Here is a 13775-nt window from a genome sequence, read left to right as displayed (position 1 = left end):
ATGGCACACCTCAATCTATTTTTAGAGAGACTACACTTAATTTAATTTAAAAGATCTAATATAAGTATGCATGAGATAACATATTTGGCAATTGGTTATTAAAAAGCAAATGGGCAGCGGACAAGTCCCTTAAGCCGTTAAAATAAATCGACCATGATTGATGAAAACGAAAGGGGGAGACCTGGGCTTTGGAAGCGAATCTAGAACATGGAAACAAAATGGGGCCTGAGGCACACGAGCCTGGTTTAGACCAGGCAGCCTCATTTGGGCCATTTAACAGGCCTGGACGGTTTTAAGGAAATGCCATTCAATAGTATAACCTACTGAGATAGCCATTTGCACAAATTTAGAAGAAAACCACAAGTGCTGAAACACTTTATTCTGTAGCCTTTCTATTTACTAATATGTCATGAGTAATTCAAATAATAATCCAAACTAACCTAATCCAAGTACTAATGCGTTAAGATCAATCATGTAGGCATTTCGACCATAATTGAAATCCTAAAAATAATCTGAACATGACTCGAGAATTGATCATTAAACAAGCTTTGAAAATGCATAGACCTAAATTTCAAAATTTAAAGGTAAAAAAAATGCATCATGGCCAACATGTTATTCAGCAAACCCTCACCATAAACAACCAAATAGATAGGCCAGTGACATTATACAGTCATTCCTGGACTTTCAAATGAAACCAACACATGAAAAATGAATCGTTAAGCCACTCATTACTGATTGTCCCACCACATACATATCAGAAACTATCACTATCACAGTCTTGCATTTTTCTTTGGCTACAATCCACAGATTATGAACCATTAATCAACCAACTATGACGAAACACAAGGAATAAAACTTGGTCTATGAAACGATAGACAAACTTAATATAACCTATCAAAAACAACTAAACTAACAACTATGATGAAAAACTTCCGCAAGTCATCTCTCAAAGGCTGTTGGATCTTCTATATACACCCAAAACTTCCATTTTTAGCTTTGATTCCCATGGATCTGACCATGTCAAAGATCAGACCCAGCAAGAGTGTGGCTTCATATGTGTTATCAGTGACATTGTCATATACACTCAGCTAACAAATGCAAAATATTAGTCCAAAATGACACAAAAATAGTATGCATGACCTAAATGACGAGTAACATGTTTGACACCCAAGACAACAGGTTTATCATGACTTGGAAACACTGAAACTTGACAAGGAATCACATAGCCAAAGAAATCTCAATTGTTATTGTATTCATGGAAATGAATCTCATTATATGAAAAACATCATTAAACAAGAGTCTATTGCACTCATATCAAATCAGATTTGGAAATACTTAAATAGAAAATGAGATATGTACCTAATTGCTTAAAGATTACTCCAAAATGCTAAATAGAAGTAGATAGTTCAGCATCAGAGAGATGGCAGTAATAATCAATACCCAGCTTTAGTATCAAGTCATAAGAGCTCAAAACCCCAGAATACCAAGAAAGATTGTTAAACTTCGTCACCAAAAAAGAAAAAAAAATAGAAGAAGCTCCCATCTGAATTTGTTTTCGGAGGATTTCTAGGGTCTGTTTTTCGTGCCTAGAGAGTGAGAAGAAGGCCTTATTTATGCAACAGAAATCTATTGTGAGCCTTCCAAGTCAAGGAATAATTTTCTTGAAAACACCCCTCACAAAGCATCTTTTTTAACAGCAATTGGACAGCTGGCCATTTCTAATTGGCTTCAGCAACTTGTATTGACAGAATAAAGCCAGTTGTCCATGCTCCAGAACCTTCTAGATACCTTATCTGAAGCCCTCATTTCTAACCCCCAAATTACCCCCTTAAGTTTTTTATCTATTCAATCAACCCCTTATAAGTCCTGTTATCCCAAATCAGGACCAACAACACAAAGACCGGAATCAGAACAAAATACGGATCAAAGGAGAAAATCCTTATGCATTTAACCATAAATTCATGTGACATGAATTGAATTAGAAATGAAACAAAACGTAAAAATTCATACCTAATATTAACATGAGTCCAGAAATATCAATGATGAACCATTCTTTAAGAATTAAACCAATTGAATATACCAATATATTAGACCAGGGAATCATAACAACAACAAAAAAACTAGACTACAATAATAAACATAATGATTTTAAAATTAAACTAATTAGATACGAGCTAAACCAAATTAACATACCCTAAACAAACATGAGGATTCTGATGCAATGCACATAGATTAGTGAACCCTAAAACACCTGATTAAGCATGCAAAATTAAGAAAGAAAAAAAAATGAAACCCTAACATCCCAAGATTAAGGCTAACTAAACCTCTTCATTTTCTTGGTCAAAGAAACAGAAAAAAGTAGAAGAAAACAGAGCGATGAAAGAGAGGAGAAGCTAAAGAAGAAAAGAAGGATAAGGAAGCATACCTACTCCATGAACGACAGTTGGCTCTGGCGGGACCAGGCCTTCTCCGATTTAAATCAAAATAGGTGTTAAGCGACTGTTCCCGCTGAAAACAAATGAGTAACACCCATTTCCGGCTTAAATCGTCTTGGAAGCTCAGATTTAAGGTTTGCATGCCACTAGATCTAGAATTGGTGGGATTCAGGTGAAAGTATTTAGGGATTTGGAAAGGGGAGGGAACGGTGGTGGCAGGGTTACATTTTGGGGTGGTTTGAAGGAGTTCCGCCGTCGTGAGGTGATTACCAGTGGCGGAGACGGTAGAAGGGATTTAGGGCGGCTGGTCTCTAGGGTTAGATGATAGATGAGAGGAAAACAGAAATGAGGGACCGATTTTAGGGTTTGGGGGTGGGCTCGGACATATATATGGGATGGGTAGGTTAGTTTCGAGCCGTTAGATCACAATGATCCAACGGCTATGATGAAAGGACACATAGACGGGGTAGTTTGGTGCCGTTGGGGGGGCTGGACCGGGTAGCTTAATTTTTTGGACCCGGGTTGGCCGATTTTTGTGTATAGGATTAGCCCAATTCAAATTAATCCCTTTTCTCAATTCCCCCCTCTTTTTTTATTTTCTTTTCTTTTCTTTTTTTAATTAAGAATCCTAAATTAATTTAAAATATAAAATTAAGCTAATAATCTAAGTATAATATTTATAAAAATTGGTTTCTCCTAGATTAAAAAGAAAAATTACTAATCTAAAATTACAAGCTGAAAATGTAAAAGATGAGTCATTTTTTGTGATTTTCATTTTTAATAAAGCAATTAATTAATTAATTAATCCTAAAATGCGAACACAAAATCTAAATGCAATGCATGATATTTTTGATATTTTTTTCATGATTTTAATAAAAATAAACATGCACAGAAATGCAAACAATTAACACAAATTCTTACAAAAATCCTATAAAAATAAAAATTTGGGAAAAATTTATTTCTTTAACTTGTAGGAGTATTTCACATAGGGAAAAAATCACGTGCTCACAGCTGCCCCTCTTTGCTCGAAAACATGAAGAGTTTTCGGGCAAAGATAAAGTGAGCGGATACAAGAAATTTTTGACCGTTTGAATACTCCGTGGAAAGCCTTTTTTGAAAGATCTGACAGAACCTTGCTTCCGAAGTTTCCTACATATCCTCGGCTATAAAGGAATCATGTCAGTATAGTTCAAAAAGTTTTGGTTGCTGGGACTACCGGGAAGTTGTGATTTTACTATTGTTGTTGCTGCTACTGCTTGCTGAACTCCTTATTACACCGAGAAAAGAATCCTATCTACCATCTTCAAACTTGGTCTTGATGCTTCTATCATTCTGTTGTGCATCTTGAACTGTTAACTTGTACTCTAGAGGTGGATTTCTGTTGTTGCTACTGCAAATTGAATTTTGAACTGTCTTCCCTTGTTCTCCAGGTGGGTGCCTGATTGCCAAAACTTAAATTGTATTCCCTTGTTCTCCAAGTGGGCGCCTGATTGCAAAAACTCGAACTGCATTCCCTTGTTCTCCAGGAGGGCGCCTCATTACCTAAACTTGAACTGTATTCCCTTGTTCTCCAGGTGGGCGCCTGATTACCAAAAACTCGAACTGTATTTCCTTGTTCTCCAGGTGGGCGCCTAATTACCAAAACTTGAACTGTATTCTGTTGTTCTCCAGGTGGGCGCCTGGTTACCAAAAACTCGAATTGTGTTCCCTTGTTCTCCAGGTGGGCGCCTGATTACCAAAACTCGAACTGTATTCCCTTGTTTTCCAGGTGGGTTCCTGATTACCAAAACTCGAACTGTATTCCCTTATTCTCCAGGCGGGCTCCTGATTGCCAAAACATGAACTGTATTCCCTTGTTCTCCAGGTGGACGCCTGATTGCCAAAACTTGAGATGTATTCCTTTCTTTTCCAGGTGGGTGCCTGGTTACCAAAAACTCGAATTGTGTTCCTTTATTCTCCAGGTGGGCGCCTGATTACCAAAACTCGAATTGTGTTCCCTTGTTCTCCAGGTGGGCGCCTAATTACCAAAACTCGAACTGTATTCCCTTGTTTTCTAGGTGGGTGCCTGATTACCAAAACTCGAACTGTATTCCCTTGTTCTCCAGGTGGGCGCCTGATTGCCAAAACTTGAACTTTATTCCCTTGTTCTCCAGGTGGGCGCCCGATTGCCAAAAATTTGAAATGTATTCCCTTGTTCTCCATGTGGGTGCCTGATTGCCAAAATTAAAGTGTATTCCCTTATTCTTCAGGTGGGCGCCTAATTGCCGAAACTTGAACTGTATTCCCTTGCTCTCCAGGTGGCAAGGGAGTGTTTCCCCTGATGCGAATCGTACCTCTATCTCGATTAACTTGGAATTCTCAAATATTGAGTCTTTCTTTGGACTGCAATGTGGTCTTTTGGATGGGGTTAGAAAGAAAGGGTATCATAAAGGCTCAAAACAACTTGAATGAGTTCAAAATTACAACTTGGAACCAGATCTTTTACAAAGCCACAACTTCTGCCCCAGTTTCTTTGCCTGGGGACTTTTGAATTTTTATTTTGATGGGACTGAACCGTGAGGCTGCCTACGTATCCTTAAAAGGAATCAGGTCGAACGTAGTTCATGACATACGAATTGCTTTGTTTTTGTTACTTTTCTCTTTTTCTTTTTCTTTCTCTCTTTTTTCACTCCTTTTCATTCTTTTCTTTCTCTTTTTTTTCCTTATTTATTTACCTTTGTGTCCGTGTTTCTGAACTTTGCTACTGATTCCAAAAGAGGGGTATGAAAGAAAATAAATAAGGCTCAAAGGGGTAACAAAGGATAAAGTGTTTAGATAGCAGAATAAAATGTCTTCGTCATTCCAATCTTCAAAACATGCTAAGTACAAACAACAATTACACAAACCAAAGAAATCATACATAATATCTTTTGACCGCATCAGAATTGATATCCATATCTACACATTTGCCTTCTATATATGTTAAATACAAAGCACCATTGGACAACACTCTCATTACAATGAACGGCCCCTGCCAATTTGGGGTGAACTTGTCTTTTGCTTCAGCCTGATGTGGAAGGATGCGTTTCAATACTTGCTGGCCCACTTCAAATTTCCGGGGACGCACCTTCTTATTGTATGCTCTTGCCATTCTCTTTTGATACAACTGGCCATGACACACTACTGCTAGTCTTTTCTTGTCAATCAGACTTAATTGCTCCAAACATGTTTTGACCCACTCATCATCATCAATTTCGGCTTCAACAACAATTCGAAGAGATGAAATTTCAACTTTCATGGGTATCACTACTTCAGTATCATATTCCAACAAATAAGGAGTTGCACGTACTGAAGTGTGAATAGTAGTGTGATAACCCAGCAAAGCAAAGGGCAACTTTTCATGCCATTGCCTGGAACCTTGTACCATTTTTTGAAGTATCTTCTTTATATTCTTGTTGGCCGCCTCAACAGCTCCATTTGCCTTGGGGGTGATACGGAGTGGAATTTCGATACTTGATCTTAAACTATTGACATACTTCTTTCATCAAATGACTGTTAAGATTAGCATCATTATCTGTGATGATCACCTTTGGGATTCCGAACCGACAAATGATATTTGAATGAATGAAATCGACCACTGCCTTCTTGGTCACAGACTTGAAAGTCTTAGCTTCAACCCACTTAGTGAAATAACCGATGGCCACCAAAATGAACATGTGCCCGTTTGATGCCACGGGCTCAATTGGTCCAATGACATCCATCCCCTATGCAAAAAAGGGTCACGGTGCGGACATTGTATGCAACTTAGATGGCGAAGGATGAATCAAGTCTCTATGTACCTGGCACTGATGACACTTGTGCACAAAGCTGATGCAATCCCATTCCATGGTGAGCCAATAATAGCCTGCTCGAAGAACTTTCTTTGCCAGAACATACCCACTCATATGTGGCCCGCAAACCCTGGAATGCAATTATGTCATGATAGTCGTGGCTTGTTTAGCATCTATGCATCTCAACGGTCCAAGATCTGGAGTCCTCTTGTATAAGATTCCCCTCTCAAGAAAAATCCACTAACCAAATATCGAATTGTTCTCTTTTGGTCACCTGTGGCTTGCACCGGATGTACCCCCATCCTGATGTATTCCTTGATATCATGGAACCATGGTTCAACATCAAGTTCTTCCTCAACCACATTACAATAGGCATGCTGATCACGAACTTGAATATGCAGAGGGTCAACATAAGCTTTGTTCGGATGGTGCAACATTGATGCCAAGGTGGCCAAAGCGTCGGCAACCTCATTATGAATCCTTGGAATATGCCTGAATTCTGTTGATCGGAATCATTGACAAAGATCATGCAAACATTTCCGATATGGTATGAGCTTTAAATCCCAAGTCTCCCATTCTCTTTGAATTTGGTGCACCAAAAGATCCAAGTCTCCCAAAACTAAGACTTCTGGAACCCCCATATCTACCCCTAACCTCAATCCTAAAATGCATGCCTCGTACTGAGCCATGTTGTTAGTACAATAGAAATGAAGTTGGGTTGTAACAGGGTAGTGATGCCCTGTTTCAGAAATAAGCACAGCCCCTATTCCCACACCTTTCATATTAGCGGCTCCATCAAAGAAAAGTTTCCAACTTGGTTTTTCAACCTGCTCCGCCTCGTCAATATGCATCACCTCTTCATCGGGAAAATAAGTTCTCAATGGTTCGTACTCTTCATCCACCGAATTCTCAGGCAAATGATCAGCCAATGCTTGGGCTTTCATCGTGGTCCGAGTCACATAGATAATGTCAAATTCTGTGAGCAAAATCTGCCACTTTGCAAGTCTTCCTGTGGACATAAGATTCTGAAATATATACTTTAGAGGATCCAGGCGAGAAATCAGGTAAGTAGTATAGGATGACAGGTAATGCTTCAACTTTTGTACCATCCAAGTGAGGGCGCAACATGTCCTTTCAAGGGGATATACTTAACCTCATAGGATGTTAACTTCTTGTTGAGATAATAAATGGCTTTCTCCTTCCTGCCAGTGATGTCATGTTGACCCAACACGCAGCGGAACGAATTGTCCAGGACTGTCAAATAAAGAATTAAAGGCCTTCCAGATTCTGGCGGGACCAACACAGGTGGGTTTGACAAGTACCCTTTGATCTTATCAAATGTCTCATGGCTTTCATCAGTCCATTTGACTGCAACATCCTTTTTCAGCAACTTGAAGATGGCCTCACAGGTTGTTGTCAGTTGAGCAATAAACCTACTGATGTAGTTGAAATGCCCGAGCACTCATCAACTCAGTCTTGGTCTTTGGAGGTAGCAATTCTTGGATAGCTTTGATTTTTGATGGGTCCAACTCAATGCCTCGATGACTAACTATGAATCCCAATAGTTTCCCAAATGGAACACCAAATGCACACTTGGTAGGGTTAAGCTTAAGATTGTACCTGCGGAGCCTTTGGAAAAACTTCCTCAAATCTTTGACATGGTCAGCCTGTTGCTTTGACTTTACGATCACATCATCCACAAAAATCTCAATCTCCTTGTGTATCATGTCATGGAACACAGTAGTCATCGCCCTCATGTAAGTTGCCCCAGCATTTCTCAAACCAAATGGCATTACCCGGTAGCAATAAGTCCCCTATGTTGTGATGAATGCTATATTTTCAGCATCCTCCTCATCCATCAAGATCTGGTAGTACCCCGCATAGCAATCCACAAAAGAACTGATCTCATGCTTGGCACAGTTGTCAATCAAAATGTTGATATTTGTCCAACTGCTTTGTGATTTCCTCCTTGATCTTCATACTCATGGCAGTTTTGAACTTTCTTAACTTTTGCTTAACGGGAGGGAATGTCGGGTCAGTGGGCAATTTTTGAACCACCAAGTCAGTACTTAGACCCGGCATGTCGTTGTATGACCATGCAAAAATGTCTTTATATTCAAACTGTGCTTTGATTATTTCCTCCCTGATTTGTGGTTCCAAGTGTACACTTATCTTGGTTTCCCTGATATTATATGGATTCCCTAAATTGATTGCTTTAGTTTCATTCAAATTTGGCTTGGGTTTCTCTTCAAAGTGACTTAGCTCTTTACTAATTTCCTCAAATGCTTCCTCTTCATCATATTCTATTTCATTATCACACTCTATTTCTTAGATTATTATTTCAGAGTTAGATTGGCTTTTAAGACTTGGCCGAAGATTCCTCATGCATGTCATGTCATTGAAACCAGCATAAAAAGAACTATACAAACAAAGAAAAGAAAATGACAATGTCAGGAGTAATAGAAAAGGGGAAATTGCATTTCATTGAAATTAAAAGATAGAAGGGTTTGTACATCAAAACAGACGAAAAATAAAATCTGAATTACAACCCTGCAATAATCCAGATAAACTGAAAGGAAAACAAAGTAAACTACCAAAACTCCTTCCAGGTAGGGAGAGGAGTAGCATCCCAATTATTAAGCTTCACTTTTGGCCCAATAAACTGCACATCTGCTTTGCTGGAACCTTTTAACCAATTCCTCATCAAAATCAACCACAGGCTTTGGAACTGTTATCACTGAACGCTTCACGACCCCTGCCTTGATGAAAGACCTGGAGAGACGTGGGGCTGCCTTAGGCAGCGACCATGCCTTCTTTTTCAGCTTTCTAGCCTTCTTCACATTATCCCCTGTAGGCTTGAACCCCAGGCCAAATATGCTTAGATTTTCATGCAAGCACACTGGCTACACGATACCTTGCAGAAATGCACTCAGACCCTTGCCCGGCATAAAACCATTTTTCAACATCTCGGTTTCTACCATGACGATTGCAAAAGCTAACTTTGGACACGGGATGTATTCCCCTTCTGGATCCTTTTCAACTGACACTGTTTCAGACATTTGATAGACCCACGGCCCCTTATCCTCTTCATCTTCAATAAACGGGACGAATGTATCATTGAAAGCGCATAAATTCACATCGCCATGCACGACGATTTCTTTTCTATCCAATTCAAACTTCACCATCTGATGTAAAGAGGACGGAACCGCCTTGGCAACATGTATCCAAGGCCTACCCAACAACAAATTGTAAGAAATATCCACATCCAGTACCTGGAACTCCATGGTGAATTCGACTGGTCCTATTGTCAACTCGAGCATGATGTCGCCAACAAAGTCTTTTCCCCTTCCGTCAAAACCTCGGACGCATATGTTGTTCTTGTGAATCCTCCCATCATCAACTTTTAACTTGTTCAGAGTAGAGAGAGGGCAGATGTTAGCACTAGAACCATTGCCAACTAACAACCTTGTGACCATAGAATCTTCGCATTTCACTGTAAGATAGAGGGCTCGATTGTGTTCTGTACCCTCTATAGGCAAATCATCATCCGACAATGTGATCTCGTTAGACTCAAATATCTTATTTGTAATCTTCTCCAAATGGTTCACTATGATTTTGTTGGGGAGATGAGCTTTGTTCAGAATCTTCATCAAGGCCCGGCGGTGCTCATCTGAATGGATCAATAATGATAAAAGGGAAATCTGAGCAGGAGTCTTTCTCAACTGTTCTATAATGGAGTAATCTTGTATCTTTATTTTTCTCAAGAACTCATCTGCCTCTTCTTCAGTGACCGGCTTCTTCACTAGAACTGGATTGTCTCTGAGTGTTTTAGCTTTCCTTAACTCTTCCAGGGCAAAGCATCTCCCCGAGCGAGTTAATCCCTGGGCCTCGTTAACTTCCTCTTTCACTTCCTTCCCCTTATAGGTCACTATCACTCGTTCATAGTTCCATGGGACAGTCTTGGTGTTAGCTACCAACACTTGGGTCACAAGTTTGATAATGATGGGGTCCGTGCGAGCACCCTCCACAATTATGATCGGCTTACTTGCTACCCCCGGCACGATCACCTTTGGCTTTTCTTGCTTTGCTACATCAACACTTGGGGACCTCTTTTCAACTACCATAGGTGGATTATCATTTTGCATGCTCAACTTATCCGCCGATCTATCAGCTATCGAAGAGGTTGCTTTTATGACAACCGGGTCCTTACTGACTTACTTTTACTAGACCGGATCATCATGACAGATTGTGAAGGCTTCTTGGGCTTCCCATCTTTGTGCACTGTCTCAATCATGTGCATTTCAGCATGGGCTGGTAATAGGTTCTGATTAATGTTGGGTGCTTCTGGGCTCTGGACCACAATTTGGTTCATATCAATAAGCTCTTGGATGGTGTTATTCAAGTGTCAACACTCTTTTGTATCATGCCCCGGAGTATCAGAACAATACGCACATCTGAGATAATAATCTAGGTTCTTTGGAGGGGGTTTTGGGAGTTTTGACTCAATTGGCCTCAACACATCCAACTACCTCAACCTTTGAAATAGGCTAGTATAAATTTCCCAACCGGGGTGAAAGTTTTCTTCCGCTGCAACCTTTCATTCCTAAATTCTAGCTTGGCTTGAAAAATTGGACCAATAGGGTTTCGGTATGTTTGTGATGGTAGGTAAGGGTTTCATGGAGCTGGTGCACGCCATTGCGGGTGAAGAGGGGGTTGAGCATATCACTGTGCATGATGGACATGATATTAGGGTGGCCTGACTGAGTATTGAGGCTCTGGTGGTAGGATGTAGTGCTGGGATGGACTATATGGAGATGGGGTATGGGCTTGAAGTTGGGGTCGAGATTGGGTGTAATGGGTCGGAGAATCCCCTAGTCCGTGCCATGATCCTGAAATGACCATAGCTACATCCTCTATCTTCTTTTTCCCAAGCACGCCTCCGGTGCCATTCTGGATTGCCTGCGTAGTTGCTTTGATGGCAGGGTAGCTCATGATCTTGCTTGATTTGAGCCTTTCCTCTACCATTTCTCCCATTTTTACTACTTCATTGAAAGACTTACCTATGGCCGAGATCAGATGACCAAAGTAAGTAGGCTCCAAGGCCTGAAGAAAGTATTCCACCATTTCAATCTCCTCCATTGGAAGGTTAACCCTTACTGCTTGTTCTCTCCAACGGAAACCATATTCCCTTAAACTTTCACTAGGCTTCTTCTCAATCTTAGTCAAAGACAAACGATCTAGAACAATCTCGATGTTGTATTGGAAATGATGAGTGAATACTTGGGCCAAATCATCCCAGGCATACCATATGTTGTGATCCTGGCGAGTGTACCACTCCAATGCCGCGCCACTTAGACTCTGGCTAAAGTATGCTATTAACAGCTCATCTTTCCCACTGGCTCCTCTCATTTTACTGCAGAGTACCCTTAAGTGGGCCACGAGATCTCCGTGCCCGTCATACAAGTCAAATTTGGGCATTTTGAACCCAACAGGTAGATGTACGTTAGGGAACAAACACATATCTTTGTAGGCTACACTTACTTGACCTCCCAACCCTTGCATGTTTCTAAGCGATTGTTCTAGGATTCTCACTTTCCTAAACATCTCCTCCTGTTCCGGGATTTTGGGTGGTTTCTCAGTCTCCACAGGGAGGTCAATACGAGGAGTGTAGGAGTAATGATCTGGGGCCTTGAAAGTAGGCTCTGAGGGATAGTACTGATTATCTTGGGTCTGAAATAATGACTCACTAGAAGATTCGATGGAGAGTAGCTGGTGGAGGTGCTACGAAAACAAGGGTAGCTGGTGGAAGGGTATGGGGTTGTTTCGGTTGGTGGAGCTTGTATGGTTTGGGAAGTGGTGCCATGATAGTAGTGGTAAGGGGTGAAGCTTGGTGCATGTTGTGGAGATAAGTCAACAGTGGGAGGTTCTTGGGATTGAGCTAGTGGCGGTATGAAAGCAGCGTTGGCGGGGTATGATGGTGGCGGATGCCCTTTCATCCATGCCTGGTACATTTCGGCCATCTGGTGTTTCAACTTATGTAACTCCTCTTTCAAACCAATCTCAGACTCCTCCACCTCTCTCGATGGATCAATAATACTTGCATCCAGTTCTTGTCTAGCCATGATCAACTTGCTTTTAGACTTTGTGTTGTACGGATGGGTTGCCATAATGCCAAACAAAGTAACCACCTTCATGTTCTCAATGACAATAGCAACTTGTTAATTTTTAAGATTTAACAGGTAGGCAACCGTAGATTTTGAATGCAATGCACCTAAACAGTTAAAGCTTCTATCGTGTATTTGAACGGCTGCATGCTTCATCCTGGATTTTAACTAACTCTTCTCATTTTGTGCTTTTCTCTTCTTTCTCTTTTTTTATTTTTACTACAATACCTCTTTAATCACTATTGGCCTTTCCCACTTGTTTTTGTTACTTCCTTTTTATTTTGCACTCGCTTTTCTCTCTCATTTTGCCATTATTTCTTTCCCCTCAATTTCCTTTTATTTTCTCTCCTCTTTTTCATTTTCATTTTATGGTCATGATCGAATCCTATGGGGATTGCCTACATAACATGACGCCGCATGAATCAGATCATTACATAGTTCAGGGGATAAATGCAAAATAAAAGAAAGACACATTTTTTGATTTTTTTCAAATTTTTATGAAATAAAAACATTATGGGTTTTTCCTATTACAACGACTCCACCCTACAGACTTAAACATTTTCAAAAACTAAAACAAGACTCGAAATGGACTAACAGACTCTAAAAGAAATTACAATACAGACTCGAAAGATAAAATCAAGAATACATAAGTGTTTCCACTGTTGCTCCAGTTGACCTTGCTACGGGCCTATGCGCCATATCTTCTTGGAGGCGAAACAGATCATCCATGATATGTCGGACAAAAATCATAACTGAAGCGAAGAACATGGACCGGGTCATATCTTCTCACTCGTTGCACTTCATCACAATGTAGTCTGCAATCATCCTAACCCTCTCCCCGATGATACCCTTCTCCTGTAGCAACCGTCCAATCTGCTGAGATCTGGCCTCCAAAACTTGTTCGGTTGTATGATTTTGCTCTTGAAGCTACTGTAGGTCTTTTTCTAGCTGCGACATCAGGGCATAGCAGTGCTCCCTTTCTGCTTTGAAGTCTCTTGCCTGCTTGGCCATTTCGTTCTCAAGGACATTGACCTTTTTCTTTAGACTCACCATTCCTTTGTCGTACTTCTCCTTTAGTTGCCGAACGAAACTTGCCCATCCCTCCGCATTCTTAGCTAACTTGGCTTGGTCCTTTGCTAGTTCAGCTTCAGTCTTTTGCAAATCATCCTCATAGTCACGTGCTTTTTGCGTAAGGCTGTAGATGAGCTTCTCATCTTTTCTGCTTCTGCCCGGGTTCTCAGCTGCTATTCTCATCTTTCGAACTTGGGCTCGGAGAGCTTCATTTTCTTGGGCCAACCTTCTTCTTTCACTTTCAGCCTCTTGTGTCTGGAGATCATTATTGAATTCCATGTTTCTCAACTTCTCTT

General features: G+C 40.6%; 3 protein-coding genes across 3 annotated transcripts; all 3 read right to left on the bottom strand.

Annotated features, from left to right (window-relative positions):
* Positions 1-965: 965 nt before the first annotated feature.
* LOC138888375 (uncharacterized) lies at positions 966-5841 on the bottom strand. Its single transcript, XM_070170227.1, has 2 exons — positions 5542-5841; positions 966-1088 (listed from the first exon to the last, which is right to left on the bottom strand). Exons 1-2 carry the CDS (start codon positions 5839-5841, stop codon positions 966-968), a joined length of 423 nt encoding a protein of 140 aa, XP_070026328.1.
* Positions 5842-6756: 915 nt separating this feature from the next.
* LOC138888374 (uncharacterized) lies at positions 6757-7263 on the bottom strand. Its single transcript, XM_070170226.1, has one exon. The coding sequence runs from the start codon at positions 7261-7263 to the stop codon at positions 6757-6759; it is 507 nt and encodes a 168-aa protein (XP_070026327.1).
* Positions 7264-8880: 1617 nt separating this feature from the next.
* On the bottom strand, positions 8881-12438 carry LOC138888373 (uncharacterized). The gene is made up of 5 exons (XM_070170225.1): positions 12247-12438; positions 11144-11974; positions 10463-10595; positions 9159-10415; positions 8881-9092 (listed from the first exon to the last, which is right to left on the bottom strand). The coding sequence occupies exons 1-5, from the start codon at positions 12436-12438 to the stop codon at positions 8881-8883; spliced, it is 2625 nt and encodes an 874-aa protein (XP_070026326.1).
* Positions 12439-13775: the final 1337 nt, after the last annotated feature.

The sequence above is a fragment of the Nicotiana sylvestris genome, chromosome 3 (assembly GCF_000393655.2).
Source record: "Nicotiana sylvestris chromosome 3, ASM39365v2, whole genome shotgun sequence".
NCBI lineage: Eukaryota > Viridiplantae > Streptophyta > Magnoliopsida > Solanales > Solanaceae > Nicotiana > Nicotiana sylvestris.
The sequence above is the reverse complement of the archived record's forward strand: the minus strand, read 5'-3'. Positions and strand labels throughout refer to the sequence as shown.

Excerpts from the sequence above, each read along its gene's own strand:
- LOC138888375 (XM_070170227.1), bottom strand. The coding sequence starts at position 5,841 with ATGGTACAAGGTTCCAGGCAATGGCATGAAAAGTTGCCCTTTGCTTTG. Across the intron at positions 1,089-5,541 it reads CAAGAGCATACAATAAGAAG|CTGAGTGTATATGACAATGT; the intron begins GTGCGTCCCCGG and ends TGCATTTGTTAG.
- LOC138888374 (XM_070170226.1), bottom strand. The coding sequence starts at position 7,263 with ATGTCCACAGGAAGACTTGCAAAGTGGCAGATTTTGCTCACAGAATTT.
- LOC138888373 (XM_070170225.1), bottom strand. The coding sequence starts at position 12,438 with ATGAAGGTGGTTACTTTGTTTGGCATTATGGCAACCCATCCGTACAAC. Across the intron at positions 10,596-11,143 it reads AGATAGAGGATGTAGCTATG|AGCCCAGAAGCACCCAACAT; the intron begins GTCATTTCAGGA and ends ATTGTGGTCCAG. Across the intron at positions 9,093-9,158 it reads TCTGAGTGCATTTCTGCAAG|GGGATAATGTGAAGAAGGCT; the intron begins GTATCGTGTAGC and ends TCAAGCCTACAG.